This window comes from Sus scrofa, chromosome 9 (genome assembly GCF_054392235.1).
Source record: "Sus scrofa isolate SSC_HxYL_T2T_F1_AM1 chromosome 9, Sscrofa_HxYL_maternal_Yorkshire_Landrace_v2.0, whole genome shotgun sequence".
In the NCBI taxonomy this organism is placed as follows: Eukaryota; Metazoa; Chordata; class Mammalia; order Artiodactyla; family Suidae; genus Sus; species Sus scrofa.
In genome coordinates this window covers 143,781,814-143,809,654 of record NC_139391.1, presented here as the reverse complement: position 1 = coordinate 143,809,654, position 27,841 = coordinate 143,781,814, and the positions used below count along the sequence as shown (strand labels likewise).

The following is a 27,841-nucleotide window of genomic DNA, read 5'->3' as shown; positions in this document are numbered from 1 at the left end:
TTTAGGTGCTCAGAAACATCTGAGCCTTCTTTTAGGCCAGTGAATCAGCCACTTTCAAAAATCAAAGGACATGAAAGGTCATCTCCATAAAACTAGTATTGATATGCAAAAATATGCATACAGTTTCAGTGGGTTCCTGGACTCCACCAAGGTTATCTACGAACTCAGAGTAAGAGATCCTGTCTTAGATGATTTTTGTTTTATCTTCAAGTGTTTTCACTTGCATTGTTTCATTTGGAAGCAACTCATAAGTCTTTAAGAAAGAACTAAAGAATTTGATTTGAATTCATGTAAGCAATTTGAACATTTTGGGACCCCCTCTTATAAAAATATTATATAACCTTGGGAATCAAGGTTGAACAGTCAAAGGACTTATTTTTCAGTCTTTATTTGTTTCTGTAGTCATGGTTACAAACCAAGTAACATTCTCAGAGACACACAATAGAAGGCGAAAACCCCCAGGCATCTCTCGTCTGTGTCTTAGGTTCTGTTCCAGTGTTTAAGATTCCACAGCAAGCTTTCATGTTTGGAGACACAGACTGTGTACACCATATGGTCTTTCTCATCGAATCCAAGGAGTCAGGCTCCTGGCAGCACACTACGGAGAAATCGGTGTTATATTGGCCCCGGCACAGTACGCGTCGCGAGGGTTCTTCTCCGGCTGTGTAAGGGCCTTCGCTATGAGCCAGCACGGCGACCACCAGCGAAACGAACGTGGGTCTGTCCTGCTTTAGAACTGGCCGACTTCACCTGAACTTTGGGTAAAAGTAAATTCCACGCAGGCTTCCCCGGCCTGACTGATCTGGAGGAGCATAACTTTGTAAGGTTAGGCTGAATGTATGCAGTCTTTAGAGTCCAGACAGACTTAGGAAACCATCTTTATCTTATCATTGTTTTATGCTTTTTGACCATTAAACTTGGAGAGAAAATAAATTTCTAGGTTAATAAAATAGCGCAATCAAATCTTTTATTTATTTTTCTCATTAGACTGAAATGATAAACCGAATGAACAAGAAAAATGTCAATAAAAGACTTAGCATGAAATATTATTTCTCGGAAGACGATGTCAAGACCATTATGAAAATATGCACATTGCTTGGAACTGAAAACCAATGCATTTACCTTTGAAAAGCAGAGGTATTTATTCAGTGCCTTCAAGCTTCAAGTCTAGGACCTTAGGCTCCGTGCTGACTGTCCTACAGAGATGCTCTCCTGGTGTGTTGTGAAAGAAAAGGGAAGAATCTCTCTGGAAGGAAAACTGAGGTCATTTCTCTCCCAACCGTCTGTGTTCCACCGTGTACATGGAACACACTGAGAGGTGCCAGAGCAGAAAGCAGGTTCTAAATAAAACAGCCTGAATTCTCACAAAGCCCCAAATAAGAAGGGAATATTTAAAATTATAATTCACTTAACTGTGAGAACTGAACACATCATCTTCTTTAGTCGGGGATGTGCGGTCATCTTTTGCATACTCCATTTAGCCAACAGCCAAATTTTAATTTTTAATTAGGAGACATTACAATATAATTAGCAGCGAATAACAGAATGACAAAGCTACAAAAGTTCATAAAGGTCAAAGGAAGCAGCATTTTTTAAGCCACAGCGAGAAGTGTTCTTCCTTGAATTCACGTCACCTCCCCGTATCCACTGCGCGAAGGCAGATTTTCTAGAAGCAACATTGTTTTGGACAATAGCAACGAGGAGAGGACAGAGGTGGCTGTCAAACCGGAGGCGTACATTCTTCAGAGTCAAAAGATCCTCAAACCGCAATAAACACCATATATAAAGGAACATAGCAAACTCCAACACAGCGTACACACACAAAATTAATTCATTTCTCAGAGACTGATATGATTTTGAATGTGCATTTTCCAGAAGGAAGCAGAGGGCAACAGAGACCACCTGCAACGGTCAAGCCTGTGGAAGTGAAACGATGCATTACAAAACCCCCACAATATAGGAATCATAAGTGAAAAAGAAATGCTTTATCCAAAAAATTTGGTGGATGCCCAACGTATAGATATTTATTTGTATATATTTCTATAGCGAATGATAAAAACCAGCTTGCGTGAGGCTCAGAGTCTATCTACTTTGAAGTTATATCACACACACTATAAGCAATTTACAGAATTTGTCATTTGCATATACAAGAATTGCAAAATGAATTAAAATGCACTGAAATACAGAACACTCAAATGCTTTTAGAGAAACCTCCCAGGATTGACACGGACTGGCCGGACTCAGCACTTGTCACCATTGAACAAGAACTGTAATCAAGAAAAAGGAGAAAAACCCAAGAAAAAGGGAAAATTAAAAAAAAAATCCTTTATTACTTCTTATTTAAAATGATGTTCTCCTTGTTGACTCGTTGTGTTGATACTTTTGTTCCTGCCCCCAAACAAACCAGGGGGTGTGTTTGACGATTGTTTATGTTCTGTAGCCTTTCAATGTCTGCTTACTTCCTGCAGATACTGGGTCTTTTGGTAGGAGATCAGCGGAATCTGTCGGAAATATTCCCTCTACCAAGGACAGTCAGGCCAACCCCTGAGCAGTCAGTGAGATGATGCTTTGAGTAGGCGAAAGAAAAGGGAAAAAAATAGATCTTGCTATTGGAAAACGTCCTATCCCTGGACACTAATTCTCTTGAAATGAAAGATCTGTGATTTGCCCAAGAAAATGTTATGAACAAAGCGTGAGATAACCTCTTCGTTTACGCTTCCGAAAGCAGGCGCTCCGTGTGTAGGTAATTAGAGAAGTACAGTGGGTGCAGAGTGGTGCTTGGAGTTTAGGGTCAACTTTGCTGTCCGCTCCGTAGATTTTACAGGCGATTTGCTCTTTGCTTTAAGAAGAGAAAGTGATATTGGAAAAAAGTCAGCACTTTAGACTAAAGCAAAGCACCCTTCACAAAGCCACAAACAAGAAGCAGGACAGAAAGTCCATGGCTTGTAGCCATCCTCGCACCTGCGGAAGAAGTTATAAGATATTCGCTCATCTCCAGGATTTCCAACGCTCCTTATTAGGCTGTTTTAAACACATACACACAGATATTTAATTAGCTCGCCAGCTTGGCTCTGGTGCTCATGAGTGTCTTGGCATGCACTGCAAATAACAACACATACAGAGTATTTCAGTCCCAGGAAGTGGTCTTGTTGGCTTTGTCTGCTTTCAAAACATGCCGTCCCTCGGTCGGGAACACCTTCTCCCTCAAGTAATGCTCTGAGGGTCACGCCCTATAGTCATTTGCTGGTTCCTATATTGGGGTGTAAAGACACCGCCCCCCGCCCCAGCTTCACCGCCTAAGCAGAAAACCCCAAAACAAGAGCAGCGGGCGGGCTTCTCAGGGGCCAGGAGAAGGCGGCCAGGAACGGGCGGACGGGGGCATTTGCTTTTAGAGGAAGAGCTTTCTCACATTTTATCCCTGAAATCTGCGTAAAGTTAGAGCCATAGCAAAAATCGCACTTTTTTGAACGAGCTCTGAGACTCCATAACGGAGAGAATTCAATTGTATTTTTGGCATTTTTCTAGGCAGATTTTATCCAGTAAGCTACAAATGATATATTTAATACCTTTATTAGTAAGAAAACAAAAATGTGATGACCCTTAAGGCATTTCTTTTCTTTCTTTTTAATTCAAGGAAGGTTAACAAGGTTTGAAGGAGGTGAGGGTAGGAAAATTCAATATTTTAGCCAAATCATGTTCAGGCCTGTCCTGGCAAAGATAGAAACCGAGGTGAAAACACACGCTCTCAAAAAAGTCACTGTCGTGTAAATACTCAGGCTTCTAAAGGGCCGTTTAGCAGATTCAGGTTCCTGTTTTTGGCAAGATAACGTTAGCATTGTCACCGATTGATTTGCCTTCCTTCAGAAGGCGAATCTTGTACTTAACCCAGACACCGAATGACTGATGACCCGGAGGTTAGCGGCGGGTCTCTGGGGAGGATGGCTTCACTTGAGTTGGGTGACAAGGTTCAAAAATGCAAAAGCAACAGGAGTGCCCACGCATAAGTACAAAGATCATGCAAAGAAAATACATACAATCTACAGAGGACCGCTAGCCTTAGAGTTTTCCAGAATGAACTATGTGCTCTTGTTACTTTTGAAGAGATATGCTTTGACATGGATTCATTTAATTTAAAAAAAAGAAAAAAAAAATAACACGGCTCCTTAAATTGCCAACAGAACTTGACCCAAAGTGTGTCTGATATTGAATACAGGTTTTAGAAATGCTAAAAACAATAAAAACCAAGGAAAATGATTCAAAAAAGATATTTTGTGAAATTAATGGTTTCCTTTTCCATCACGAGCGTTGCCAGAGGGCTCCAAGCTGCTGCAACCGCATCACACAGCTTGACCCACCTTCCCAGAAGCCTGATCCCACTGCTCCTGAAGGAAGCAGCTACCTCATCCTGACCCAACATTTCCTATCATACTGCGTCCAGTATGTGCAAGTTAAAACAAGATTCACACGAGCAGTATGACTGGAAACAAACCCGATTACACACTGTAAAGAGTACTTTGAGCTTAAAATTTTGAATGGCTATCAGACATGCGTTAAACCATCACGACACAGCATTTTTTTCAGATAGTTTATCTTTCACCCACTCCAGGCAGGTGCATTTCCTAGCATGTTTTTAATTAAATGAAATTTATTTCTGTCAAGCCAATTATATTTTCTTCCCCTATACAGTAAATTCTAAAACAAATCTCTTTTGTCATTAAGTCACTGATTGTTTTTCTCTTCTTTCTAGGTTTTATTTATGTCTGGAATAAAAAGATGTGTGCTCCTTTCATTCCTATAATCCCCAGACTTTCCAAAGTGAAATTAGGAGTTCCCTGGTGGCCTAGTGATTAAGGATCTGGTATTGTCACTACTGTGGCACGGGTCAGACCCCTGGCCCAGGAACATCTGCATGCTGCAGGCAGGACCAAAAACTGCTATAATCTGTCCTGTGTAATTTGAACAAATAAGCATTGTAGTTGATTTCATTCAGATGGACACTCCTCTGAAGGTAACCTTATTGTTTATCAAACATACTAGGGTCCATTCTAGAGAAAATTAATTTTTTTTTTGTAAAATGCAAACTTTGGCCACTTGTTATGCTCTATGCTTGTTTTTTACAATAGAAATACTTTACTTCTATGAAGTAAGATTCAGACTTGCCACCAGGAGCCCCGAGTTTTAATTTCCTCTGTAGCCACTCACTTCTGAAATCCCAAATAAGGTATTTCTTTCTTTCCTGTTTTATGAAATGAGCATAATAATTGTGGTGTATTATTGTTTTGAGTGTGTGTTTTCCTATCAGTGTGCCAGGCCCAGTGTTTGGTCCTCTGCTTTGCTTGGCGTGGTTTCTCCTGCTCCAGGCGCGGGCCCAGCAGGATAACCTGCTCCCCCACTAAGATGCCCACGAAGTCTTGCCCACGGATAACCTGCGCTCCGTTGCATCTGCGGTACACTCCTCCTCTGACCTGCAGTGGCGTCTGTTGAGTCTCTCCTAAGGGCCTTGCCGCGGCTGTTACTTTGGCTCATAAACCCACTATATCCATACGTTTCCTCAAGCATTTAAGGATGAAACGCGTAATTTTTTTTATTACTCTCAAAATTTAAAACAATGCTTTGAGTTTTTAGACTTTTGCCCCCAACACAAAATACCATGTGAAGAAGAAAGGGAGACGCCATATGATCTACATGACGGGCAGGAAGTGTGCAGAGGGTTGGCTCCACGAGGAGGAGCCCAGTAGAACCCAGACTTTTCGCTCCGACTCATGACGCGCTTTCAGGATTCCTTCGCCGTCTGCTTAACAGAGCCCCCGCCTCTGCTTTTGCGCTCCAGGTCTTCCCTGGGGCTCCCTCAGGCGTGATCTCCCCGCTGGGGGGTGGGTCAAGGGGGCATTTTCTCCGCTTTGCAAATGGAAACGTCTAAGAGGTCTTCTTAGGAGTCTGACAGCACAGGTGCGCAGCCTGCAGTTTCAGCCCCGGGATGTGGACGAGCAAGCGTCGCTCGCGGGCGTCTGTGACACGGGAGAGTTTGGCCGCGGAGCTATGTGAAGAAAAGCCTCAAATCCTTCATCGCACTGCGTGTAACTGTCCCTTTACAGAATACAGAAGCGCCGTCTACTTCTTAGGTGAAGCAAAATGCAAAGCAGTCACAGCCTTAGACAGGGTGGGGACGTTTCCTCCTCGGCGTCCACCGCCGCCCTCCGTCACCGCAGGCTTCCCGCCTGCTTGGCCGGCGCGGTCCCCAGCCTGGAAAGCCGGTGGCCCGCATCCCTCTGCGGGACGGAGACCTGGGCTCCCCGTCGGCACCTGCCTTTCCGACGGCTCCGTGTGCACGGCCGACCCCTTCCTGCATCTACCAGCCCGACGGCAAAGCTGCCTCTTCTCTGCATCAGTCCTGCGCGTGGCTGCCACGGAGGCTCCACGTTCTGTGTCTCAGGGACAAAGGCCCACGCGTGCCCCGCACGCCCCGTCCTGGTTCCTCCTCTCGCCAGCCTCCCGAGGAAACCTGCCATCAGGAGAGGGACCCTGTCCTGGAAGCCCTTGCCCCGGTTACCTGGCGAGCGGGCAGTGCAGCAGAGGCAATGGAGAAACAGCGATGCAGTCGGGTGGGCTCAGCCTGGACGTGCTGCCTCCCGACACTCCCTGAGGCAGACAGCCTGCCCCCCCCACCCCCCCCATCCGAGCAACCTACACCACAGCTCACGGCAATGCCGGATCCTTAACCCACTGAGTGAGGCCAGGGATCGAACCTGCAACCTCACGGTTCCTAGTTGGATTCGTTTCCGCTGCGCCATGACGGGAACTCCCTATTTTCAGACTTTTTATGCCAGAAAAAGACCAAGCCGATGCTCAAGGTGCCACCATCAGGCAGTGACAGGAAAAGACAACCAGAACTCTAGGCCACCAGGAAGCTCATCAGAAGAGGAGCCGGGTGTTTAATTCAGAGGAAGTGAGAGTGTTGACACAACCATGCAGACAGTTCTTCCCATCTTGCCAGCTCCTCGAATGCCTTTTGCTCCTGGTGCAACTATTGGGCGATGAGCCCCGCTCTTGCTTCACGTGGGGACAGGTCCCATTCAGGGCACCGGCCTACAGCCTCAGGTACAATTCTCAGAGGTTTTTCGCTTCTCTTCTTGCTTGCGGGTCTGAGGGGGTTAAAAGGAGTAAGAAAAGAGAAAGAACACGCTCCCTCGCCTGCTGTGGCTCCGGGTCTGCCTCCAGAAACTTTAGTTGGTAAAGTGGATATTGGTGATGCTTCTCACACGAGCAAACCCGAACATGGAACTGCGGCAACAAACGCTGTCTTGCCCGAAGAGGCCGGGCTCGTACAGAGACCACTGTCCCTTGCAGCTCAAGGGATGGATGCCTTGGAGGCGCCTCTCCTTCTTACAGACGCCGGGTTTAAGGTGTGAAGACAGCTGTGTGAGGAAACGCGAGCTCGCTTCTAATGCGGTTTTTATTCAGGTTTGCCCAGACTCAATCATGACTTAAGGGAAAGGTCAAATAACAGGATGATTTTAATCCAGTAATTTTTTGAAAAGAATATCTTTTTATTAGATTCTTATGGGTCTGGTGCCAATTTCTTCCAGAAATCCTTTTTTTTTTTAAAAGAAACACGCTTCATTTTGACCTAGTACCTAAATCGCCTATTTTTCCCAGGCACGTGGGCAATGGCTGTTTAAATTCCCTTTCCTGCTCTCCTTCAGCCCGCAGAGACGCCTCTCCTCCAGTTATGAGGCCTCTTACTGTAGCCGAGGGAGAGGAGTGTGGCGCCCATGTATGCAGGATAGGGGACAAGGTGACACGGCGGTGACGTGCCATTCACAGAACGTCCCAGACTTTCTTGCTTGCAGCTAATCCCTGCTGGCTTTCAGGGTCAGGGACTCAAGAATGGACACACAACAGTGAGGCTGCCCCTGGCTGCAAAGGCCACGGTGCATCTTCCCAGAGCATCTTTGAAGCACTGTCAGAGAGCATCATCGAAGTTTCCTCGTCCAAGTCGGAAGTGATCTGGGTGCGGGCAGGGCAATGATCAGCAGCAACTCCTGCTTCTTTCCCTCTGACCGTGGTCCCCGAGGCTGCCAGGATCACCTTGCTGATTAAGGAACTGAAGCTGAGACGGGATGCTCAGCAAGCTCAAGTTTGCTCATCGAGGAGGTGGCGGCGCTGAGACTCAGAACCCGTCCCGTCTGTCGCTACAAACTGATTCACATCATAGTTTCAGCTGGAAATGCCTCCTCCCACGAACTCTACACTTCCTCAAGTCTGCCCACTAGAAATACATGGATGGAGGACAACGTGAGAAAAAGAATGTGTGTGTGTGTGCGCGCGCACGCGCGCGACCGGGTCACTTTGCTGGACAGTAGAAAATTGACAGAACACTGTAAACTAACTATAACAACAACAAAAAAATCATGTTTAAAAAAGAGAGAAATACATGGGAAAATGAGTGGCCTTAACAAAATGGGAGAACAACATAAATTCATGGAAAAGTAAATATTTTCAAACAATTACGTTTAGTACTTCACATATTCAGGAACTGCCTTACTGCATATACATAAGGCTGATTTATTATTAGTGCTACATTTACCGGTGTATAAACAAAAATGCTTGAAACTATTTGCTCACGGGACCTAAATATGCCTCCTGCATGTATGTTTTCGTTATCCTTAGTGGCAGTACCTGCAGCCTGCCAAGTTCCCGGGCCGGGGACGGAACCCCCGCCACAGCAGTGACCTGAGCGGCTGCTCTGACGCCACGGCTGAGCCGCACGGGAGCTCCTCTGCTCTCACTGTTACTTAGCAACTCTCCTTCACAACGGGAAGGCAGACATTCACCCTTGACCTGTTGGATGACCACAGGCGGCACACGAGGGCCTGCACACACGTGTGGCCGTGCTGCCCACACCACTGTTTAAACCTCAAGTTTGTTCGAGGGCTGGAGTTAGCACCGTCCAGTCGGGGCGCGGGGCAGAGGGAGCTGAGGACAATGGTCCCAGCGGGATGGTTCCGCTGGGGGCTGTGACCCAGAGCACATTTCCCACGGCAGGCAGGACAGTTGTCTCCAGGAAGGAACCCTAAAAAGTGCTCCCGGCTGTTGTCATCTGCTTTAGTTCAAGCACCGAGAGTTGAACCTGTGCTGGGCCTTTTCGACGTATATAGGATTCTGCAGAAAGGCTCGCAGACTTTTTTCAAGCATGTGTCATAGGAAATAAAACGTAATTATCATTTATAAATCTTCTAGTGTGTTGCTCTTCCCTGGCTCCCCCAGGCGCTGCTCACCACTTTGGTCTCCCTCCAAATTGGGAAAAATGACTGCATGACATTTGATTTATGGACTTTCTGTGTGCTTGATTTATTTAATCAATGTAAATCTATCAAGGTCACACCGATTATATTTAGAAACGCAGAATCAGTAATCTGGTCAGATTCTTCACCCAGCTCCTGGGAAACAGGACATAGGGTTCTTATCTTCCGTGCTACCACAGCCGTTTCTGAGTTCACCGCTCTCCCAGCGGCGCTTTAAATACACACATGCGCACGTGCACACGCATGTCCTTATGTTTCTAACCGGCCATGAGCCTCTCACTCTCACGCCTTTGTTTCACTTAGCCTTCCTTCGTTTATTTGTTGAATATTTATTTATTTATTAGTTTGCTTTCTCTCTCAGGAGCTGCCATTGGCCTATTTTTAAATTGGGGAAATTTATTTATTTATTTATTTTGCTTTTCAGGGCTGCCATACAGCATATGGAGGTTCCCAAGCTAGGGGTCGAATCGGAGCTGTGGCCGCCAGCCTACACCACAGCCACAGCCACAGCAGTACAGGATCTGAGCCACATCTGCGGCCTACACCGCAGCTTTCAGGAACGCTGGATCCTTAACCCACTGAGCAAGGCCAGGGATTGAACCTGTGTCCTCACGGATGCTAGTCAGATTCGTTAACCGCTGAGCCATGATGGGAACTCCCTAAATTTGGGGAATTTAATATAATTTTTTTCTTATAACAAAAGTAATAAATTATCAATGTACAAATGGTATCCATACAAACAATAAAATAATTAAAAATGGTCAGGCTATCATGACTTTTGATGTGCATTTTCACAGAGTTCTTACTTTTTTCTACGCACGTACCTCAGATCGATTTATAATGTAGTATCTCATATCCTATATCTTTTCCACCTTCTATTCTATGTTGGTTCTGTTCTAATTTCATGAAGCATTCTTTGAAAACAGGATTCTAGAGAGAGCTTACTACTCATGGTAAGGTTTTGCCATGTTCATGGGACATAGGGCTGCTCCTTGGTCACGTGATTTTCTGGCTCTGGGCAGACCCCTGGGAAGCAGCCTGCACTCGGGCCTGGGTGGCCTCACTCCTGACCCCTTGGAACCGCCTCCCAGGAGCATCGTCCAGGGACAATCGCAAGCCCTAGGGCTGATCTTTCCTGCCAACTTCCCTCCAGAAGGGACGTGGCAACTCGCCCTCAAATAATGCAGCAGCAGAGTGCCAAGTCACTGTAACCTTGAGGATGCACGCTGTTTTTATTGCCAAGATTGTTTGTGTCAAATTTGTAAAAAAATGACTAGGGTTTTGACTGGGACTGCATCAAGTCTACAAATATTTTGAAAAACCTGACATATTTACAGCATATCTAAAAACATGCATCTCAAAGCAGTATATCAGAGTTCCCGTTGTGGCTCAGCAGAAACGAATCTGACTGGCATCCATGAAGATGCAGGTTCGATCCCTGGCTTGCTCAGTGGGTTAAGGATCCAGTGTTGCCATGAGCTGTGATGTAGGTCACAGACGCGGCTCGGATCCTGCGTTGCTGTGGCTCTGGTGCAGGCCGGCACCTGCAGCTCCGATTCGACCCCTAGCCTGGGAACCTCCATATGCCGAGGGTGTGGCCCTAAAAATACACACACACGCACACACACTCTAAATAAATAAATAAATAAAGCAGCATATTTACTCATTTATTCAAACCTAAACTTTTACCAAGTATTCTAATGGCTTTCATCTTTATACTATTTGTTATTGTCTTTTTTAAAAAATTAGGTATTTTATACATTTTCCTTGCTATATTGAGAATTATACTCTGTGCCATAAATATTTTCTGTGTGACCACTGCTGTCCTACGGAGACCTGGTTTAAGTTTACATTTTCTTTTCTTTTTTTTTTTTTTTTTTTTTTTTTTGTCTTTTCTAGGGCCTCACCTGCGGCATATGGAGGTTCCCAGGCTAGGGGTTGAATCGGAGCTACGGCTGCTGGCCTACACCACAGCCACAGCAACTCAGGATCCGAGCCTTGTCTGCGACCTACACCATAGCTCACAGCAGTGCTGGATCCTTAACCCGCTGAGTGAGGCCAGGGATCGAACCCACAACTTCATGGTTCCTAGTCAGATTCATTTCTGCTGTGCCATGACGGGAACTCTGAATTTCCATCTTTATTTCGTTTTGTCAATATAATGTGATCACTTTTGATATCTCTGTCATTTGGAGCGGATTACACAACCATGGCGTCTGTAAAACTCAGATTCCCTTCTTTTCCTGAGTGTCAGACACAAATATTTCCTTATCTGCTCTATCACTTATGAATTACATGAATGAATTAAATGAATGTTCTAAATTACTTATAGTACAATGTTATTTTCATTCGAATATTTTGCAACTTTAAATTTTCAAAGTCTCAGGCTTCTGATTTTATGCTAAACTTCCTATGTTGAATTTTCTTTTCTGTTTAGCTCTTTAATTAACTGAAGTTCATTTGGATATGACCATACATTGTAACAATGCATTTCTTTTTGTTATTTATTAATGAAATAAATCATTCCATCATGATTATATTTTTGCGTTCATCAGATGGTCTTTGATTTGACTATTTTTAGACCTATAGCCACACTTGTTTTCATTCATCTCTCTTCATGTTTATGTTCCTCTGCTGCCCTCTGACCCCATGGTTATGTAATAATACACCCTAGCACCTCGCAGGTAAAGGGGGTGACCCCTAACACATCCAAAGCTCACTCACCTGGCAGGTTTCCCCGACCTGGCATTTAAAATAGTTGTGTCACTTACGGCAGAAACGACCCTCGGGGCACGTGTGTTGCTACCTCAGTCTTCCAGAAGAAGAGTCTGAGGTTCAGAGAGGTTTGCATGCAGCTCATTAAACAAGCTGGTAGAGAGAATCTAGGCAAGACCTCTATCCGTCTCCGTGCACAAACTACACTGTTCTTATTAGCGGACTCCGAACCCGCTTTGTTTTTCTCTCTTTTTAAAGCTTTTAATACTAGTCTCACTTGTGTATGTTTTTAGGTATATCCATAACCAGTGACTGAAAAATTCCGAGGGTCTTTTTGGAAAGCTTGAATTGAATTAAGATGATAGCCAGTGTGAACAGTTCAGCTCACAAGATACGTCCTTTATTTGGTCACACAAAGTCTTAAAAATCCTTTGGAAGTGTATTATTATTTTTTACCAATAAGTTAGCCATTTAGTTCCAACTTTGGGCAAGACAGCTGGTGGCTAATATGGCATAGTTATGTACAGGACAGTTTATCACTGGTTAATGGCCTTGGGACAGAAGAAAAAAGGAAGCCCTGAGATTATGAGCAATAAACCACTCTTCCTTCTTTAGCTCATCGCCCAGACACTGCCCCTCAGGAAGACACTCGTCCTGCCGGACCTGTTTACTCTCAACGAATCCTTGCTGGAGTCATAAGACACAGGCCGGGCACAAAGAGTCATTAATACAGCAGCCAGCCACTTCCCAACGCTGTCAGTGCCGTGCTCTCTACGGCCATAACTTCACTTAATCCTACAAACTCTCTGAGTTCCTATTTAATAAAGGAGGAAGGCGAGGTTTTCAGCTGTGACTGATGCCGATGAGACGTGAGCAAGTCTCTCGACTGTGCTCTGAGTGGCAGCAGCATTCCTTGGCGAAGGAACCCTTGCCTTCCTTTTTTCTTGTTGGATGCGTGTTCTTTTTTGTTGCCAAGACTCAGCCTCTGTCCACTGGTGCCAAATAGAAACATGGACACAGAGCTTTGGGTGAAGGAGAAAAAAATAGCTGTGTGGCTGAGCAGGGCCCTGTGGGGCTCCCGGGCACAGAAGCCTTTCTGTGTCCCCACTTCTTGTTTTAGGGCCTGGGCCTCATTCAGCCTCCATCAGGGAAGGGAGGGGATGCAGAGACCAGGGAGGAACAGTTAAGACACAACAGGGCAGCCTTGGGGCAGGGTCCTGGTTCCTGTTCGTCCTGGTCCGTGTTCCAAGGGACACGCATAATGACACAGGCACATCTTATACACCTAAGAGGCAAGCGATATTTCTCATGCTTCTCAGAAATGGATCATTTAGACACAGCCGAGCAGCCAGGAACCCTCTGCCTCTGCCCCGTTTCACTGCACCCTCCGCACAACCACCCATAAGAAGAGGAGCCCTGAGCACAACTGCCTGCGGGTCCAAGATTATAAGCACATGACGTTTTTTTTCTGAGGACTTTCCTAGATTGCCCTACTCTCTGGTCAATATGCCCTTTGCTCACGTATTTTTATTTTAGGAAAAATCGAGATACGACAGCCCAGAGGATGGCCAGGGTCACGCTGAGATCTCCAGACGCCAAACCTCAATGACCACAGATTCCTCCAAAGACAGAAGAAGGCAGATCTGCCCTCAACCCTGATTCTTATTCGGAATCCTGGTTTTCTCCTTTTCTCTGTCAAAGTGCCTGCAGTTCTTCCCAGTGGAGGACACGGTCTGGAAGAGGCCTCAGACTTCTGTGGCCCCCGTGCCTGGCAAAGCGGTGAAAGTGAGCTTGCGTCTCCTTCACCCAAAACGGTCTCCAGGTTGCTCTTCAGCACCGGTGGACAGAGGCCAGGTTTCGGCAACACTGTGGCCAACAGAGTGAGGTCTTTCCAGCAACTTCTCAACCCTCTGGTCATCTACCCAGAAGACTGCTCCTCTAGCCGCCTCCTGGAATCTCAAGGATCATGAAACCATTTGAGACAAGACTGTACAGCGCTGGCCAGTTCTGCTCCGGGTCTGCTCAGCCACAGCGCTCCCAGGGGCCGAGGGGAAACCTGAAGGCATCTCAGGGCTGCCTCGCATGGGAAAACCCTTCGGCAGGCCGGGAGCCTTGGAGTTACAGGACCCGCTTGGTTATGGAATTTCCACGAGTTAAGTTAAATACAGCTTGCAGGAGAACCCAGCCAAACACAGCTGTAGCACATTTCTTGGCCTGTGTCCTCCAAAGCATTGCCTCAAATCCATTTTTCATCTTAGTTATAGATGCTTGATGTACAAAGCAGCTATTTAACTGATAGGATTACAACGATCAAATTAATTTAACCTGTGTGAGCAGCCAAGTTGGATCATTGAAACCAAAATCAACACTGAGGCCTGGACGGCAGCACGGCTCCCACCTGGACGCGGGCTCCATGCCCTTGTATTTTCCATCGGGAGGCGTCCTGGGAGCCCCTCGGCCCTGCCTCTGGCAGCTCTCAGAGCTGCCGTAAGGCCCTTCCTGCTCACTCTGGCCATGGGAATGCTGCCACGTTTATCAGCTGCAGAGGGGGCTCCGGAGCCTCGGCTTCTAACAGCTGTGGCAGCAGCTGCCTCTCACCACTCAGGTTCACGTCGTGTTGGAAACGCACTAATCACATTTCTGAGTTCAGAGAATCAGCATTCCCGCTGAGTGACCACATGCAGAAACACGACTGCACCTCAGCCGCGCCAGCCCCCATCACAGGCGTGAAGAGAACAATGCTGGACAAATAACAACGGCAAAAGACCCGTTTCTTAAAAAGCATTTTGTAGCATCATGGACGCACACACATCTCATAGCAAAGAATAAGGAAGTTTTTTCTCTTACCCACAAGGCCTTTTTAGAAATAACCATACTGCCCATAAAAACGTGTATTTTGGTTCTAGACATGGAGATTTTGATTCAGTAGGTACAGAGAGGAGCCCTGGGATAAGAATTTTTCACAAGCTCCCTGGTAAGTCTGGCACAGGATATCTGAACTACATAATTTGAGAACCACCGTTTAGGCATCTTGATCATTTTTGCAATAGCGGCACTATTGTCTATTTATGCAAATATAATTATAAGCAAAAGAAGATAAAAGCAAAGCTATGCTGGCTCTCTCTCTCTTTCCCTTTTCTCCCCAGACCTGAGCCTCACTTGCTCTGGGCCCTCAGAGGAATAAAAGGGAATCCGTGATCTTTGTAGCCAGTGCTTATCTTTAGGGGGAGCACCTCCCTGCTGAGTCTGAGTCTGGGCTTTCCCAGAACTGGGACTTTCGGCATTCAAAGGAGGAGAGCGCCAGGGAAAAATCACTACCACACAGAGGAGACACAGCGAGGGCTTCCAGGTTAAGGGGCAAACAAACTGCCCTGAAGACCTGAATGAGCCAACAGCCGAGTTGAAGACAATAGGAGAAAGCTTTATAAAAGAATTTGCATTTGAGTAGGAACTCTGCAACGTCGGAAAGACCCACGCAAAGAAAACAGAATTTGCAAAAGCGCAGAGGTGAGACACAACTGTGAACATCCAAGAAACAGACATTTGGAAGACTGGGTATGATTAGGAAATCTGGTGAACAGGGCTGGAAATTAGGCCCTGGAAGTTAGTGATGGTGCTTTGGAAATGCTAATTATTTAATACTTATTCTGCTGAGCTCTGTTCCATGTATTACAATGGAAACAGGAGAAGTATTACAAGCTCGGACTAGAGGAAGGAAGAGAAGGGCCTGTGGTGAGAAGTAAGGCAGCGTTGGTGGAACAGAAGCGACGCATTTGGTCAAGGACATTTACAGAGACAGAGCGAATGGCTAATGCCTTGTGGCACCTGACAGAGGAAGATGAGACAGGAGCAGATTAAATGTCTTCTCCAGACCCGGGTGCGAGGACGGCATCACCTCCGCCAGCACCAAAGGAAGGACATTGCCTTTTGGTGAGAAAGCTAAGGCCATAAACTTGATTTTGAATATTGGGGCTTAGGGGGCTGATCTGCATATTTATTGCTGTGACACAAGCCACCCTAAAACCGAAGGCCTCCAAACAACGATGAATTGCTCTCTGTCCAGAGTCTGGCGCTGGGGCACACGGCCGGGGAGCGCAGCCGGGCTGGGGGCCAAGGCGGGCTCAGGGCAGCGGCGCGGGGTCCTCGGGGGTCCGCTTCCAGGAGGCCACAGCAGCAGCTGCCTGTCCCCGGCAGGGCAGTGCTGGAACTGCAACTGGCGGCCGTAGCCTCACTGTCGGTGGGTTCCAGGCCAGGCCAGGCCAGGCTCTGCGCGCGCGCAGGAGGTGCCGCGTGTTGCTGCCTGGGGTGCGCAGCGTCCTGGGCTCTGGGCTACACACGTGGGGAGAGGTCCTGGGACAACAGCGAGCCTCCGTCTGGCTCTCCGGAAAGAAATCAGAATCAGAACCGACCCGGGCCGGAACCGCGCCGTCGCCTAAGCACTTGACAGCGGCTGAAACCTCGGAAACGCAGGAGCTGCTGAGGCTCCGGGAAAGGGAGAAGAACCTCATCGAAGAAGGACTTTAGGAGAAGCCACCAGAAACACTCAGGGCCAGTTAGGAGGCGCCCCCGGGGAGCGGCGGCGAGGACCCCACGACGGGCCCTTCCCGGGAGGGGAGACGCAAGGTGCAGGTGGGTGCAGGGGCGCTGAGGAGGGGGAACCTCTGCCGGGAGACCCGGGTGGGGGGACCCTGGGGCTGTGGCGGCCAGGCTGGGCCTGGGGCGCTCGTCTCAGTTCAGTTGGCTTTGCCTGCACGACGAGGGGAGCGGCCCGGAGAAGGGGACAAAGAGGCCAACAAAGGAAGGAAACGGCGAGGGCGGGCGTCCGCGTGGCTGGAGGGGTCGTTTGACTTCTGCGGGGAGTGGATGTGCCCCCGAGACACAGAGAAACAAGCAGAGAGCAGTGTAGTCTACTGAGGTGTTTGGGGCTGTGGCAGAGCCTCCGCCAAGCCTGGGTGGAAGAGGGAACTCAACGGTTGCTGCCCAATGGGCAGCTGTCATCCTGAGAACACCTGTAGTGCAGACGACTGGCCAGAGTTCCAAAGAGTTCAAGAACAGAAATGGTTAAGGGATCGCCAAAGCCGAGTTTTGTGTATCTGCTCGCTTTATCATTTTTCTTCATTATTATCATTTTTCTTCAAACGGGGGTAGAATTAATAGACTCTACCAAGAGCTATCGGAAAGATAGATCCAGAGGGGACAGTCCGCATGCACACTAACTTTTAGAAAAATATCGGGAAAAAATATAGGGCTAGCTGTATTACACAGGAGTTAAATGTATTCTTTATCTTGCATTATATAAATGGTCATAGATTGTTTTTCCACCTTTTTTTTTTTTCACCGAAATGTATGCTTTAGGAAAACTGGTTCATTCTATGACATGTTTATACATAGAGTTATGTGTATACATAGTTATTTTCTTCATGGAGACGCAGAAATTCTTTGACAGAAAAGAGCATGAATTAGGAGTTGAGTACTTCGATCTACACAGTTTAGTCAAGACGTCAAAGACTATGATGAGGATAAAAGGCCCATAGACCAGCCTTTGGTAACAGCTGGTAACACAGTGTCCTATACACCACAGATGAGGCCCGCTTCCTTCCAGGAAAGTAACGAAAGGCTAGGACAGCTCTTGGCCTGTAAAGGCAAGATGTTCATTTTCGTGTCTTTATCATGTCTTGCCTTTAAAAGCATAAGAAAAGAAAGATACATGATCAGTGGAATGTACAGATACTTTGTTTTTTTGCAAATGAAAACAAAAAAATATAAACTCTTTGAAAGGAGGAAGGATGTCTTCCATTTTTGTGTCTCGGTGCCTGGCATATAAGCTCTTAAAAGGATGGAGAGTGAAGAAATGAGTGAATAAATGAAGCATGGGTGTTGAAATCAGCTTTATTTGAATATAATGTGAAAAATGATAAAGTGAAATCAGAAATCAGGATGTGAATATTACAGTAAATTGGATATTATGTCAATATCCATCCCAAATGCTGCACTTTACGCAATAATATGCCAAAAGCACAGCAATGTAACACAGGACTAAAATGGGTGACTGGGCCACCCCAGCTTCGGAACGAGCAGTTAGAAAATGTTGTTAAGAGTAGGTAAGATGTTCTCCAGTATATTCACTGGTGGAAAAAATAGAAATGAAAACTTTGGATGTGTTTCAGATGAATCCTTGCTCTAGCAGATAAAGTTTAGCGAACATGGCTTTGAATGGATGCAGGCTTCCATGAGTCAGCAACCTGTCTCCTTTCACGCTTCCTCGTGAACAAGCCGGGAGGGAGGCCGGTGCTGAGGCGGAAAATGAGCAGTGACTTTTAGTTGAAAATGGTCGGGAGATATGCAGCGTTTACCACTTGGCACCAATCACAAGACTAAGAAAGAGACGGCCAATAAAATATTTTTAAAGGCCATCAGTCCAAAACATAAAACGTTAAGAAATAGAACATTTCATTCTATGCTTAGACTCCTTCACTTGGAAAAGGGACTGTCTGATTCCACAGAACTGAATTATGATGTCTACGCAGGCCCGTAATTTCACTTCTGTGATTTGGAGTTCTCACCAATTAGGCTGTAACCTGCCTGCTGAGGGTTCTCGGTAACTTGGCATGTGGTGTCTGGCTGCTTCTCCTGATGGCATGGAAGGGAGGGGGCAAGGTCTCCAAAGATGTAAAATCTTGACCAAAATGACCAAATAATGGCTACGAAAGGATAACATATACATATGTAAATATATATACATACACATACACAAACGTGTGTGTGTGTGTACGCACATACGTATTCTAGCTGTGGGTTTTTTCCTTTGGGGAACAAAAGAGATGATAAACAGGAAAGTGAGGCCAAGTTGCACAAATTCGGCCTCAGGGAGGCGAAACTCTGTCAGGGAGACTGACCGAAGCTGCCGGGAGTAAGGCGCGACGGGACAGCTGCTCAACTGCACTTAAAGGCAGCGCAAACCCAGAGGGACCCTCGGTCAAGCCCAGGATACGTCATCTCCATTAGCACGGGAAGCCTAAGGGTGGCATTTAAAAACGTCGTTTACGAGCAAGGATTTAAAGATATAGAAGATGTAGATCGATATATAGATAATATCTTTAAATATGCATAAAGTACATATAAAGATATATCTTTAATATAAAACATGCTTCTCTATATAATTTAAATGTATAAAGATTTGTATACTGATGTAAACTCGTCCTGACGAAATGACCAGATTTTTTCAAATGTAATAGCTATAAAGATCTCAATGCTAGCAATGTAATTTTCTATTACCAACAGTAGTAGCAGTAATTCTTCAATGATAAACTACTTTATAGTTATTATTTTCCCTTTAGGAAAAGCTTGACCAATGATACATTATGCTCCCTCCCCTCCGTCCTGTAAGATTATGACATGAAGCATTGGAGCGAAACCAGGACAGCCTGGGCTGGTGAGCGCCCTGCTAACCCAGAACCGAGGGGAAAAGGTCAACGAGTTGCCACCGGCGGCGGCCCGAGCGCATGACTTAGCGCTACTCAGAACAGCTGGGCTTGCACAGCTGGCTTGGGAACCGCGGCCCTCAGCTTTACGTGGGCAGGAAGCCACGGCCACCAGAGCCGCCCCAGCTCCGCACCTCTCACCGCCCTGCATCCCCTCTCTTCCTCCCCGCTCACAGGCCGCTCGAGTTTCTCCTTCAAAATCGGAGGCCCTTGGAAACTAGGCCTGCTTAAAGTGGGGGGTCCCTGAAAATGTGGTGTGTCTCTTTCATTTACATGTTGATTAAGTCTCTTCATTTGGGTCATTATCCGTACGTAACTCTGGACAGAAAATGAACATGCATGTATAATGCAGCCACACAGCTCACCATTTATTGTGCTTGTGACGTGGCAACACAGAGGAAAAGAGAGGTCCAGCTCAGGCCCACGGACAGGAGGCACTGCCAGCGGCTGAGGGGCCACGCACGGCCTCCGGGAAAGGCCAGCCTGTCTCCCTGGGCTCATGACTCAGCCTGTTCCACCTGAACTAGGGCTCCAATTTTTAAAAACCACCAGACATCAGGCTGCCTGCTCTGCCTAGCCTCCTGGGGCGGGTTCGTGAGTGGTAAAACGGGTTTCCATACCTGATTGTGGACTTTGTTTGGGGATTTTGGCTACCGCTTGAGGGCTGGACGTGGAGATCGCCGGCTGGTTGGCAGAGCTGTGGACACCGCTGGGAGCGGCCGCGGAGACGTTCTTGCGAGGCTTCATATCTTGCAGCCACATGGGCGAGGCCTCGAAGGCCTGCATCCTGCGATTGTGGCTGTTGGCGTTGACCTTCAGGTAGGCCTGGGCTTTGTGTTCCTGAAGCTCCCCGTAGTTGGCGTCGGTCACCCTGCACTCGTACAGGCCCTCGTCCTTTCTCCTCACTTTGGAAATCTGAAGCTTGTGAGAGATGTCGTTGCCTTGGACTTTCACTGTCTGAAAAACGGCAGGTGGAAAACACAGCGCTATGTCACGGGAGTTGGATCCCACACCGCGTCCTGAGCTCACTGATGCTGGAAGATGCAAGGGTCTTAATGGCCTCATGGCCACAGCTTTGCTTTGCCAGCAGTCCGAGCCGGAGATCCTATTTCTCCTGTCCTACTAACACCTGCATCCGCAAGATCTCGGGAGCATCCGTTCAACCCAGCCAGGGCCAGATGCCGGCAGGTGCGGGGCTGCCGCGCGCGTCCCAGGCTCTGGGGCCGCTCTGCCACCTTGCAGGCTCAGCGGAAGGAAGCGCTGCCTAGGAGGGCCCAGGGTGCCGTACACACGGCCTCTTCCCTCACGCGGGCTGCAGCCCGGAGAGCCCACGACTGTGCTGTCATCACGACCGAGTTTGCGTGGGGCTGCTTTTATCCCCACTTTGGGGTGATCTCTAAGAGTACCGACAAGATGGATGGAGCTAGGAAGCATCTTTTTCTCCAAGTTTTGGCGCAGTCTGACCTATAGGCTTGGGGTGGCCTGCCCCCGGGTGGAACACCTGGGTTCCGCCGGGGTCCGCTGCTACCAGACCGTCCCCTTCCAGCAGTTAAATACGGGTTTGATTTTCAAAATGGAAACCGACTCTCTTATTCTAGGAACTTTCATGCCAAACTGATAGCAAGATTATATATAAGATTATGTACACTGCATAGAATTCTATATGTTTGTTGTAGATGTATATTTTCATAAGCACCTTTATCAGCGCATCTGGGTTTGATGTACATCAGATATTACCTATGATTTCCTAAGACAGTCAGGATTTAAGGATTTGGATGATTTCAAAACACAGAGAAAAGAAGTGAGAAGAAGGCCTAAAGTTATTCTGTGACGGGCCATCGCCTTTACAAATGGCCAATGATAATGAAGCAAACTTGGGAAGTGTTTTTATAGAATTGTATATGCAAATAGTTTCCAATATCTGACCCACAACCATGACATACATTTATGTATATGAAATTTACATATGACTATTACTAATACTGCAAAAATATTGCAAATCTATAGTTTCAATGGTATTTTCAGCAGAGTCTCCTGATAGAGTTTGGGGTAGTCAGGGTGCTCATGTTATTATTACCCATTTTACAGGAGAGTAAATGGAGGCTTAGGGGTTTGGGTCAGTGATTTTCAACATTGACTATGCATGAGAATCAGCTGAGGAGCTTCAGAAAATGCTCTCGTTTGGATTACTGCAGAAACATCATCTGCATCTCTAGGGAGCAAAGCTCACATCAGTAGCTCTCCTGGGAATTCTAAATTAAGTGCTGGTTTAGGACATCAGCCCAAGGTCACACCGTGGGTAACCTGGGAACACCCTGCCCTCTATCTCAGTTTGTGTCTAGAACCCTACGCAGTTTCCTAGATTATGTGAACTCCGGGCATAGATAATGATGCCAGCACTTGTGTGCATGGCTGCACATCTGACTGCATGCCTCTGCAGCTCAAGACGCATGAGGCTGCCTCGACACTGGTCTTGGGAGGATCAGGACACGGGTAAAGGATGACAGGGAAACAGTAAACAACCAATCTATCTCATTACATGTGTGTATGGAAAATGAAGTGTTTACGTAAAACATGTTAATAGTTGAGTTACAAAGCTTTTCTAGCACTAGAAACAAGTTTCTATGATGTAAGGATAACTGAAAAGAAATATTCTAAAAAGTCACTGAGTTCATGAATTTGGAGTTTCTGGTTTATCTCTTATTTTGTTTGACATTTTCTTCCATGTTGAGATTATGCTTTTAGACTTGAGAATTTGATTTCATTAGTACAATACATTTTTAGACTTTTAGTTATAATGTACCCTCAATCTTATACCACTATATGCTCTTATAATAGCTTCAGAATAAATTTTCTTTTGAAATGTAGGTCATTGGATTTTTAGATTCTTTATGTATATTTCTAGTAGTGGAAACTTGTTTACTCTTTATCAACAAGCTGAGCAGTCCTATTCATATAAAGTGATCCTATATGACTTCATCTGAGGTATACTAAAAAGACTTTTTTTCTGATGTCACACACAACTATGAAAAGCAATAACCAACAGAGTAGAAATACATTTCTGCATTTTCCATAGGTTAACTTCCTCCAGTAAAGTTTTTATACTTCTAGCTTTATATGTGTATGAATTTGAACACTGGCATTGCATATGTTGCATGCATTATGAATGACAGTGAAAGTTGCGATGTTTCATTGTAACTTGAACACCCTGTTGGATGCTTTAATTTTTTTCTGCCTGGGAAGATCTTCATGTTAGTTTTACTTGCTATTGAAGGATAATTATTGGTATGATTTTTGAATGGATATTAGCATTGCAGCTCTTTACTCTTAGAGTTATGAAGCTGCTAATAAGAGCGAGAAAAAAGTGTCACATGCCTCTTTGGGTGGCAAAATGATTATCTAGTATTGTTCAAATATTTTCGTCATTAAGATAAATAATTTTATTGTGTGAATTCTAAGTTGGCTTTAATGTGCATGTGCCTGGTGAGGTAAGGCAGAGACAATGCGCTCTAGTCCTTGCTATGCAAGTGGCCTTTTTTAGGGACAGTAAGTCAAAGGGCTTTTGAACACCCGAATTCACTAACTGGTGCCCCCGGGCAGGCGGGCAGCTATCGAGGTGACACTCACGCTGATCTTGGTCCCTTCGCCTTCGGGGTCCCGGTCCGGCAGCAGCTCCGCCTGCGGGGGGAACGGGGACGTTCAGACCCGGCCAGGACCTAGCCCTCAGCCCTCGGTGGTGCAAACCTAGAGTGAGGGGCGCTGCCCCGGGGAGTGGGGGGCGGCGGTGCGGGTAGAGAGACCCCGGGGACCACGCTGGAGCTCCGGAGGGCGGGGACCCCGGGGGCGGGGACTCGGAGGGTGGGGCTTCGGAGGGCGGGGACCCCGGGGGCGGGGAGTCGGGGGTGGAGCTCTGGGGCCGGGACGCGGGAGGGGCGGGGACTCCGCGGGGACAAGCACCAACTCCGGCACCGCGACACGGGATGTCGCGGGTCTGCGTTCTGCGTTCGGGTCCGTCCCCGGGGCGCGCGGAAGTCTGGCGGACGGGACTCTACGTCTTCCCCGGCCCGCCTCCCCTCTCCGCCGCCCCTTCCGCAGACTTTCTCTCGCCCCCGCACGGCCGCAGCCCTTTTTGCAGAACTGCCTCCAATTTCCATTCAGACCCTCGCTTCCCCGCCGCTCCGCTCTCGTCCCCTGCCCGGCTCCCTCCCCGCTCGGTCGCCCAGGGTCCCTCCTCGCTCCCCATTCCCGTCTCTCTTCTCACCCCCGGCCTCCCTCCCCCCGCCCACCTCCCTTCGTCCCCCACTTACGTCTCTCCCCCCGCGCTCCCTCTCCCCTCCCCTGCGTCTCCCCTCCTCCTCTCCTCCTCCGCACCGGCTCCCCTTTCTCACCGTCTCTCTCCTTCCCTTTCCCTCCCGCTTAAGGCCGAGGAGAGAGGAGCTGACGGGGATGGAACTGGGGGTGATGGAAATAGCGACAGAATTCCTGTCCCCCACTCCGCCGTCCCCAAGGGGGCAGCGAGGGTCCAGGGTTGTAGCAACACAGCGATGCCATCGCGGACGGCTGACAATGACCTGCACTAAAAGGATGCCATTCCTATTTTTTTAACGTGCTGTCACCAGTACTCACAGCTCCCCCGCCCCGCCCTGGCACCCCTAGGCGTCATCCTCGCTGCGAGAGCCAGGGAGGCCCCCAGGGGCGCCCAGGCACCATCTTGCCCCGACTCTGGCTGGACACGGTCTGAGTCAGTGGGACGGACGCGAAGGGGGTGGGGGGATGCGGGCGACGCGACTCGCTACCTGTGCCCCGGGCACGTCGGCCCCGGGCTCCAGGTGCTCCGGCCCCCGCAGAAACCACCACTGGATCTCCAGGTACACCGAGGCGGAGCCGCTCTGGAAAGCGCAGGACATCTCCACGTTCTGGCCCTCGGCTGCCGTCACGTTCCGCGGAAACTCGGTAAATTTTGCTGCAAAACAGAAACGCACCCTTTTGGAACACCCCGGCCACTCTTGCCAGTGCCACTTGAGACTTCATTTTCCTTGGACTTAAAAAAAAAAAAAAAAAAAAAAAAAAAAGGAACAACCCTCCCTCTGTGACATCCCGGCCTTGGCCTGGCTCGCCAACCCCTTTCCTTTGCCTCCTTCCTGTCTTATTTTTGGTGTCTTGCCCAAATCGTGTTGTTGTTGAGCAAGTCCGGAGAAGGAAAGGTTAACAAGCTTGCCAAGAACTCCCCTCTGTTCGCCAAGCTGCCCACGGTTAGCTACAAATACCTTTTGTCAGATTGCAGTATCCCCCAAACTTACTGAGGAAATCAGTGAAGTACGTTTTAGAAAAATCTGTCAGGGTAGCTTATTGCTGATATATGAGGGTAGCTTATTGCTTCCAAGTTTCTAAACAATCTATAACTAACTGGATGTTTCATGGAAGAGATCTGATTATCTGTCCAAGTGCATGTTACTGATACATCACAACAATTATTTGCAGTTGTGATTCAAAGGCTACAGCAGTGGAACAAGTTGCACACTTTCTAAGCTGTGCATATTTCTTTCTTTCCAAATTAACCTTCATGTTTGTTCCCACCAAGCCATTGCATTGTAAATTGTCACACACCAAGGGAGGTAGGAGCCGGACACCTGGGCTTGGTTCAGATAAAGGATCATTCTGAAGTCACCGGAGAGATTTTTTTCCAGCCTTTTCATGACAAATCTTGACGCTGCTAGTTCGCAAGATTCATGGAGTCATGGTGAAACTCACAGAAATAAGATGTTCCCTCTTGCCCAAAGGCACTTCTCTAACAAGGCACGCGTTGGATGGTGGTTCTCGGCCTGTCTGAGGGACGCTCTGCGAAGAGCTGCTGATCCCTCCAAGTCTTGGAGAGATCTGGCCGACAGAAGTGCACATTCACCAAGCACACTTGTGGGGAGGGGGACTGAGGGGTCTGCCTGGCTGACTGGAGGGGATGCACTTTGCCCCCACTGTCTAAATCCAGGCACCATCAGTGTCTCTTTGCAAAAAATTTTGTAAAATCCCAACGTGCTCTCTACTGAAACTGAACTGTATTGATACTTAGAGGAAATGGGAGGTGTTAAGAAGACATTCAGATCTGAAAAGGATTTTCCTGTGCAAGCTGGAAGGCAGAGTCCCTGGCGTTTCTGCTTGCAGAAGTGATGCAGTCTTCTGGCAGCAGAGATGTGATCTGTTCATGGTGCTGAAACGATCACTGCAGCCTGCGAAGTCCTGAACAACTGGATTCAGCAGGCTGCTGCTGTTTGTAATGCAAGTCGTGCCTTTTCCTGGGTCCTCAGAGGAGTCTGTCCTTTGATAAACACACATGCAAACGAAGTCACAAGGACCCAGAAAAAGGAAACTCTAAGCCCATCCTGCCTACCTCGAGGAGGAGGGCTGGCCATGGAGAGTCCCCCATCCCCAGCTCCGTTTGTTTGCGATGGTTATGTATGCACGAGTGGTTACCCTGTGCGTGCACACACACCGAAGGGGCGCGCGCACACACACACACATACACACACTCACACACTCCTAACCCTGTGTGTGTGCTCGCTGAGGAACCCACCTCGTGTCAGGCACCCAACTAGATTTGCTCGCTGAAATCCAGCAGGGCTGCTGTTTAATAAACTTTAAAGAGAAATGCCACCCAGAACACTGCTCCTCTGTTCCTCGCTAGGAACCGCACCACATCTGCCTGGCCGTTCTCTAAACGTAGAGAACACACACACACACACACACACACACACACACACACACGCACACAGCGCGCAAGCAAATGCATATTTGCCAATGGGCACAGACTTACCTTGAGAAGAAAGCCCTTGCTGCACATATAAAACGGAAAAGAAAACAAATCCAACATACGCCAAAAAGGTCCCCATCATTCCGGGGGGGGGGGGTCACATCAGTGTCGCCAACAGCCAAAAAGCCCTACAAGAAAGGAACGCCACCGTCTCTCCGGCTCCGTCTCAGCGCCGGGGGCGCGGCGCGGCGAGCACCCCGCGGCTCGCAGCGCGGACTGGCTCTGGGGAGCGGGCGCGGGCGCGGGCGCGGGAGCCGGCGGTGCGGTCGCGGGCTCACCCCGGGCTCGGCTCGGGCGGCGGCGCGTGCACACCCGGATCGCGGCGCGGGCAGTGCCTGGGCAGTGCCTGGCCGCTCGGCCGCCCGCCTTCCGCTTCCTGCAGCGGGGCCGGCGTCAGCCCGCGGCGCGGGGCGCGGGGCGCGGGTACGGGCGCGGGGCGGGGGCGCGCGGGCTCGCGCCGGCTCCCCTCTCTCCGCCGCGGCGCCGTTAACTCCGTGCGCGCCGAGTCGGCGGCTCGGGCTGCGCTCGGCGCCCGGGGAGCGGCCGCACCATCCTCCCCGGGCCGCGTCCTTCGCGGGGGCCGACTGCGGTGCGCGGCTGCGGGCGGCCGGGGCTGCGGCCGGGGGAGGCGGGGGCCGGGCTTTGCTGAGGACGCCGGGGGCGGGATGGGGTGAAAGGCACGGCGCTGGGGCGACGAAGGCAGCCATTGGAGGGAGATGTCGCTTAACCAGTTATTAGCTGCTTTAACTGAATGATCGCGGGCTAGTATTTCACACGAATTTATGGCTGAGCAGCCTACGGCGCAAGCGAAGCAGCGCGTGCAAGGACCGTACCACTCTGCGCATGAAGAGAGAAAAAGTGCAGAAAGTCACGTATTGAGAGAATTTTCCAGAAGGAAGAGCCATAGCACGATTACTTGTATTTTTTATTTTATTTGTTCAAATTCGTACACCCCCTGCCTTTCCTGTCTGCATCTCGCGTGTGTTTTGGAGGGGGGAGGAGTTTCGAACATCGTTGCAGGGTCTGTTTTTGCTTCGCTGATTTGCTTTTCTTTTGGGTAACACAGTAATGGTCCCCGGAGATTATATTAATAAGGAACATTGTTTTAGGAACAGAAAGCGCGGTGAGTTTTAGAATTTGGAGCAGATCTAGCTGTCTAAGCTGGAGAAGATTTCAGACGTATATTCTGTGTCTCACGAAGACTCTAAAACCAGGATCATCACCTTACAGAGGCTCTTTGTCCACGTGAGGTCCAACTCTGAGTGAATTTAAATCTTTTTAACAAAGTTAAAATCCTTTGCCATCTAAGCACAGTCCCAGGTATTTTATTCCCACCATGACGTTTATGCAAATCTACCACAAATCTCCCGTGTTACTTGGAACTAGGACTCAGGGTTAACGGTGCTGTTGGGAAACCAATACAGTATATGCATTTTTATCTATTGCTAAAAAATTTGTAGTTGGTGAATTCCTTCTCTGACCAGAAAAAAAAAATACTGTTACATTTTTAAACCACTGATCCTTCTACAGCTGAA

At 48.1% G+C, this 27,841-nt stretch overlaps 1 protein-coding gene and 1 long non-coding RNA gene across 8 annotated transcripts; one reads left to right on the top strand and one right to left on the bottom strand.

The window, feature by feature from the left end:
* Nucleotides 1–372: 372 nt before the first annotated feature.
* VSTM2A (V-set and transmembrane domain containing 2A) lies at nt 373–26,731 on the bottom strand. 7 transcript variants are annotated; one of them, XM_005667905.4, is made up of 5 exons: nt 26,310–26,731; nt 24,298–24,464; nt 23,129–23,179; nt 20,122–20,458; nt 373–3,099 (listed from the first exon to the last, which is right to left on the bottom strand). In XM_005667905.4, the coding sequence occupies exons 1-5, from the start codon at nt 26,386–26,388 to the stop codon at nt 3,053–3,055; spliced, it is 681 nt and encodes a 226-aa protein (XP_005667962.1). In that variant the 5' UTR covers nt 26,389–26,731; the 3' UTR covers nt 373–3,052. The 7 variants fall into 7 exon arrangements, with proteins under 7 accessions (XP_005667962.1, XP_003130490.1, XP_005667961.1 ...); XM_003130442.5 differs by having other exon boundaries at nt 373–2,961; XM_005667904.4 differs by having other exon boundaries at nt 373–2,839.
* LOC146400265 (uncharacterized) lies at nt 16,078–22,368 on the top strand. The gene is made up of 2 exons (XR_014816908.1): nt 16,078–16,649; nt 19,358–22,368. It is a non-coding gene; the product is annotated as an uncharacterized LOC146400265 (long non-coding RNA).
* Nucleotides 26,732–27,841: the final 1,110 nt, after the last annotated feature.